At 34.0% G+C, this 7,133-nt stretch overlaps 1 protein-coding gene across 13 annotated transcripts in view; it reads left to right on the plus strand.

The window, feature by feature from the left end:
* Cacna2d1 (calcium voltage-gated channel auxiliary subunit alpha2delta 1) overlaps positions 1-6,890 on the plus strand; it is a 460,852-nt gene extending 453,962 nt beyond the window's left edge. For all 13 annotated transcript variants that reach the window (XM_047560214.1, XM_047560216.1, XM_047560218.1 and 10 more), the window contains one exon: positions 2,946-6,890. In XM_047560214.1, the coding sequence (XP_047416170.1) occupies positions 2,946-3,062 (117 nt within the window). In that variant the 3' untranslated portion in view covers positions 3,063-6,890. The remainder of the gene's footprint in view (positions 1-2,945) is intronic.
* Positions 6,891-7,133: the final 243 nt, after the last annotated feature.

The following is a 7,133-nucleotide window of genomic DNA, read 5'->3' on the forward strand; positions in this document are numbered from 1 at the left end:
ATTCCTAGAATATAAAGATAAAAGTTTTATATTCATAAGAATTTCCTCAACAAAATATATCTTTTACATGTAAATAAACTGTATGTGTGTGACAGTTTTTAATACTTTGCCAGAACTGCAGAGTATTCCTAGCTAAGTGACAATTAGGCCTTCTTTTTTTTTTTTTTAAACATTTTTTTGTAGCTGTCAATGGATCTTTTATTTTATTTATTTAAATGCCATGGTGAGTATCGAACTCAGGGCCTCGCATGTGCCAGGCAAGTGCTCTACCACTGAGTCACAACTCCAACCCCTATGCTTTCCTTTTAAGTATTACTTTATGTCTGTGGCCTTTTTAACCAGTCAGTGTGTGTGCTGCTTCATTGAGCACCTACTGCACACCTACTGTGTATCATGCCATTCCTGTATGTATGAGATACTTAGGGGTACTAATTGTACTCATGTACAATTTTTTTAACCTGAAATTCAAATGTAACAGGTACCCTGGTTTTATGTGGTTACCCTAACCTACAGGGAACAGTATCTAAACAAAAAAGAGTAGTGCAAAGGCCCTTAGATAGTACAACCCATTGCAGAGGATGATAGTGTTTTAGGAGCAAAGTGAGGGCTGAGGAAAGGAGAAGAATGTGGGAAGATGAAGGAGCAGCCAGGTTCCAGACCACATAAGACTTTGTGGGCCTTGGTAAGGAATTTGGACTTTGTTTTGAGAGTGATGAGAAATTTCAAACAATATATGAAAGGATTTGATTTATGCTTTTAAGAAGAATGCTTGTTGGACAATGTAAAAGGGCAGAGTAGAAGTAAGGAGACAAATGAGGCAGCTTTTGCAGAAGCATAGCAGTGACTGGGACCTGAGATAGCAAGAGTGGAGAGGGTGGGAATGTATTTTGAATCGAGAACTGAGTAGTAATGCTGATGGATGCATTTGAGAACAAAAAGGAATCTCCGATGACTGGGAATCTTTAGCCTGATCTACTGTTTTGTTCAGCTTTTTCACTGCTGTGACTAAAAGAACTGACCGGAACCATTTTAGGGGAGGAAGAGTTTATTTAGGAACTGAAGGTTTTAGAAGTGTCAGTCCATAGACAGCCAGCTTCATTCCTTAGGGCTCAAGTTGAGGCAGAAATATGTAGCAGAAGAGTCTGGTGGAGGGAAGCAGCTCACATGATCATCAGGCAGTAGAGAGCCTGCACTGGCCAGATACCAAATATATACCCCAAAGGCATGCCCCCAGGGACCCTCTCCTCCAGCTTTACACTGCCTGCCTTTAGTTACCACTCAATTAATCCCATGCAGGGATTAATTCACTGATTGGCTTAAGGCTTTCATAACTTGATCATTCTTCCTCTGAATCTCCTCGGGTTGTCTCACTCATGAGCTTTTGGAGAACACCTCATATCCAACAATAACGTACTATTCTTAGAGTGCCATTAGTAAATACTCAGAAGAATAACATTTGAGAAGTAGTTAAGATTGAAATCTCCATGACACACACAAGAGAAGAGGTGGTAATGGGACAACAGAGGAGAATGCAGGGCTGAGGTTATAAAAGTGTGAGTTATTAGCAAATAGACACTATTTAAAGTCATAGGATCAGATTAGATCACCTAGAAGCCAAGTATCAATAGAAAACTAACCCCTAGGAACATCTAACATGTAGAGAACACAAATAGAAGAAGTGACACCAAGGAGAGTAAGACTAACCACCAACAGGTTTCCAGAAAACCAGAAGAGGGCATAAGCCAAAGACACGTGGGAAAACATGTCAAGAAAGGAATATTATATGTAGTCCTCTTGCTGTCTGGAATTTCAGAAGCATCAGAAAAGAATTACTTTAGATTCTATTTAGGTTTGGAAGGCACTTTGGAAAGTTAACATTTCCCTTTATAGATTCTCTTCTCTCAGCCTTCTATTTAACAAATGAATAAAGAGAAAAGAGTTGCACCCTTCAAATATAATTCATGAAAAAAATTCTACTTATTTACCAAGTGGCAGGAACTTTGTTTATTCTGGTAAACAAACACAACAACAACGTTCTTAATCTTTGAGAGCTTAGAGTCTTGGTAAAATTTTAAAGGAAGAACAAAAGAAAATGCTTTGGTTCATTCTTTCATATAACATATCATTTTGAACTTTGAATTAGTGAATTCTTAAAAATGCTTATGACACTGATTAGAACTGGGTTTTTTTTTTTTTCAATGAAGTTCACTACATTAAAAATTATTAAAGGATGTGAGAAATGCACAGAATATAGAACCCAGGAAAAAAAAGATATTAATAGGGAACCAATAAGCCACCACTATATTGTGATGAATCCAAGTAGGTATAGTCATTGCTAATATTTCATGGTTCTCCAAAGAAGACAAGCCTCTCTAGCTTATTTCTCTTTTTTTGGATGTATGTTTTCAAAATGTCCTTTCATTATTTATGGTTCAAATATGCTATTTTTCATTTTACTTTAATTCTTGATGAAGGTCCAGGTGCAACATAGACACTGTATGTACCCCTTAGAAATTGGATATAAGAGATGGGAAATGGAACTTTATTTCTTAAATTTACTTACTCTTCCTTATAGAGCACAGTCACTAAAGTCATTATTCTTGGGAATGATAGAACATTACAATATTTTATTTTTATTTCTTGCCTTCATAAATATATAGGATTTTTGGTACCATGACAGAATATTTTTTATTTAAAAATGGGCATCTTTATTTTCTTTCACAATCATCAACCTCTACAACTAAAAATGTAAAGCATTTGTCAAATGGTTCTAGGGATTTGCTTCACCCTCACTGAACAATAAAATCTAGGTGAATGTTATTTATATGGATTCCACTTAGAACAATTTTAGAAGGTGAGTTCAAAGTGAACTACATATGGGTTACTCTGAAAGATGCCTTACTAAATGTTTTTCAAGATTTTATTTTTTCCTTTCTTTCTAACAGGAGGACTATACCGACTGTGGCGGAGTTTCTGGATTAAATCCTTCCCTGTGGTCTATCTTTGGACTCCAATTCCTACTACTTTGGCTGGTATCTGGCAGCAGACGCTACCTATTGTGACCTAAAACCAAAATCAGCATAGTCAAGTCCAGACCCTGCCAACACATGAGCCCTCAATTACATTAAAATAGGGTCAGTTGTCCAATCAGCAGAACATTAGCTGGGCCTGTACCATGCGTAACTCTAAGGCACAGATTCATAAGGCACCCACTGGCTGCATGTCAGGGTGTCAGACCCTTAAACTTGTGTGAATGCTGCATCATCTATGTATAACATCAAAGCAAAATTCTATATGTGCTCTATTGGAAAATTTGGGAGTTTGTTGTTGCTTCGTTGGTGATTACATGTAAAAGGGTTCCCCATGCAATGGTTTATGAATCATGAGAAATGTCTTGATTTTGACTTTGAATTTCAACTTGCTGCAATTTTACCAAGAAAATCTTTGGGGGTGAGGGGAGTTATTTTTGCCTTCACTTATTCTTCTGTTCAGAATTCCTGCTTTGAGTAGTTAGAGAGGGAGGCAGGAGAGAGAGAGTAGTAACATTGGTTTAAACTGTTGAAATATTAAAAAATGACTAATTTTCAACCAAAAATTAGCCATGAAAAAAATGCCTTACAAAGAACGATTTCTCTGCCAAAAATAAAATGCAATTGATGACCAATTAAATTTTGGTGGGGTAATGAATTGATGGTTTGACAATGTTAACTGAGAAACTTAAACTAGAGGTGCTTGCGGGTGAAATTTGAACACGTGACTTATTTCCTCATACATGTAAGCCCTTAAATGCTTTGACGTAATGTCCTTTGGTTCACAGTACAGTTATGTAGTGCTAGCCAGATATTTAAAAATGCTCTAAGAAAAGCTTGTTGGGGGGAGGGGAATGTTTTTCTTGTGACAAATGAACTTGGGTTACCAAGGGTATTTTGCATGATGCTGCTGCTATTTTAACTTTTTGGTTTTTCTCTTACTGTAGAGTGTAGTCCATTGAAAAGTTAACTGAGTGACATTATTGTCATGTAAGAATCTGAACCTTGCGGTGTAAATGCACTTAAGTCATCTTTAAAAACGTTGTTAAACTACTCTGAATATACTGTGCAATGTAAATGCTGAATGACTGGGTCAGGTAAACGGTGAAATGAGAAATAATGGATTTTATACAGACTCGTGCTTTTGCCTGAAAACCTATGTACAGATATTTTAAGTACATAAATCAGATTTAACACATTTATTTTTTGAAAAGTACATATATGTTCTCAATGAAGATTCATCCTAGGTTTCCTCTTTGTTCATTTCAATAGTAGCATGTACAATCCCAAAATTGCTGCTGCTGCTTCTGTCCCTCCATTTTAAATGATATGATCATTTAGCCAACAGTTCCGTGGAATTTGGTGAGGGTTTTACAATAATCTGAACAAATAGGAAACCTTGAATCTATATGTATGCACATGAACACTTGATTGTGAATAAAATTTGTTTTTATACAGCCTCATTGGTGAAAATGGTTAGTGTAGTAAATTGGATATTTCATTATAGATTAATAGAGTAGCCAAATATTATTTATGCTTTTAAATTATTTTCAGGAATAAACAGTATTTGAAGAAAGGATAAAAACGATGAATGTGTAACTCTAAGAATAGTGAATAATTTTACGGAAGGCTGAAAGTATAAAGATATTTTTTATGGTAAAATACATTTGTTTTCCAAACATGCCAAATATTGGTGTGTGTACATGCTGGAAATTTTCTTATGTATCATTTTAAAGTCAAAGTTATTTACATTATCCAGCATGCTTTAATATGTTCCACATATCGAAGATATAACCAATTCTTTAGCAATGTTTCAAAGAAATATTTGTTTTTAGCTTTGCATACATTTATAATTCCCTCCTACCACTGATATATCTATCCTACTTGTGTATATTTCCTTATTTAAGAATTTTTTTTTAATTTAAAATAGGGGAGGGGGAAATGGAATCACTTTGCCAACTATTGTTCTAAGAATTGACATCAGTTACTGTTTCTAACACATTGTTGTGATTTTGTAGTCCATTCATAACTGGTATTGACATTTTAGAAAACACCAAAGTGATTTAAAAAATTAGTAATATGTTTAAATCATGTTGTTTGTTAATGAAATATTTAAAACTTATTAACTTTTGCTAGACCATTTTAAATCACGAAAGTGTTGGAAAGGGAATATCAAAATATAATACTGTTAGTTTGTGTATATAAAATAACGCACATTAAAACAATTGAATTGCTTCCAGCATACAACAAAACTACCTTAAAATTATTTTCAAAGTCTGTTAAATATATCTTCATAGCTAATGTCATTTATATAGTATGTTTTCATCAACTGCATTATTCTTGTATTAATCACAGTTAAACTTGGCATCTAGTGGCAGGGCCCTATTTGGTTATAAACTACGACATGACAACCACACATGGTAACAAATTGGGTAAGAACATGCTCTCTGACTAAAAATTGTCTTCATGACATAGTAGTCTTCATGCTTTTAGCACCCTTTTTTGGTTAAAAGACAGTAACACTCATCCCATTAAATTATTATGTTAAACATTCTATTTATCTGTGAATTCTGTCAATAAGAGCTTAAATTTTAGTCTGGTATTAGTATTGACTTCCAAAGACTGATCAGTACAGGAGATCAATAAAAAGCTTTTTAAACTTCTTTTTACTTATTTAATTTTTACTATACTCATGTAGCTTAATGTAATTTGTCACTAAAACAAAATCAGAATAAGTCTTGTTGAGTAACAAGAATTTTACATTACTGGTTTCTTTATCTTTTCTTCATTTGAACAACCAGCATTACTGCCAAACACCAATCGTGGTCCATATTTGTAACGGGTTTTTAACATGACATAATTAGCAAGTTTGACTGAAGAGCTATTTAGGTCCCGGGCCTATAAGATTTTAGTATGATCTTTTTTCATGTTTCTAATGCTTGAGGCATTCTTGCTTAACCTGGAGAAAAATAAAACAAACCAGTGTTGCTGCCATTTGTAAGTTTTCCTATTTATAATATTCTTTTATTAACCTTAAAACTGGCCTTACGGGGTTCAAATAGGCAGTATCCCTTTTAAGTGACCTTTGCAACCCAAGTGTTACTTGCTTATTTGATGCTCTCTTGTATTTTACATCTCATTTAAATCTTTGTCTTGTCTTCACCAAAGCTTAAATTCTGTGTCTTAATTTATAACTGTTAGGCTATTCCATTGATCATATTAGTTGACATTAAAATCTCTAACGGTACAGTGTCAGACCTAGAGAGACAAAAGGGATTTTGTGACTTTTTCACTTGCCCAAATTCCAACTATTTTATTATTATCTGGAACTTTTATTGTTTTCCATAGCAGAATGTTAATATTGTTAATATTCAGTGTACATTTCTGTAAAGAGCAAATCAAAAGTATCAAGTATTAAAAAATTCTGGAACTTTGAAGAATTACACCGTCCTCACCAATGGTTACATCTGCCTTTTAAGTTCACATAAAGAAATTATCTCAAATTCCACTGAGATTAATGGGATACTGTCTTGTATAGATGCCAATCAAGTTTACAGTGTGACCTGGCAAAATTATCTTTTTTGTGTTGTGTGATTGTTGGATCATGCTTTTAGGGAAACTTTTAATGAAATGCCCAGTGTGCATCCATGCAAAAGACCAAGTGGCTTTTGTGAACAATAGCTCTTTTCTCCCCTTTATTATGTTCTCTTGACACTTTTGTGGAAATTAACTAGCCTGATAAAAACATTTTGTAAAAATTTGTATAATACTGTTATAATAATATTTATAATCCCAGAAAATGTTGTGTTAAATCTTGTGCAAAACAGTATATTCAGAATAAAAGTTTATCATTTAAAGTCACCACACAGCTTGGATTATTTGCTTTAAAAAAAAATCAGTTGAAAAAGACAGAGACCTCTGTTATAAATGTGTTTTAGGGAAGCAGGTGTTCTGGTGATAAGGATTCTGGATTTTGGAAATAAAATTTAGGATTATACAAATGTTTTTACAGTTAAAAACATACTTGCAACTTTTTTAGATAATTCTAAACTTCCTCACCTGTGCCTTCTCTATGAAGACCATTTAGGAACTTAATAAATCAGA

The sequence above is a fragment of the Sciurus carolinensis genome, chromosome 8, assembly GCF_902686445.1.
Source record: "Sciurus carolinensis chromosome 8, mSciCar1.2, whole genome shotgun sequence".
Taxonomy (NCBI): domain Eukaryota; kingdom Metazoa; phylum Chordata; class Mammalia; order Rodentia; family Sciuridae; genus Sciurus; species Sciurus carolinensis.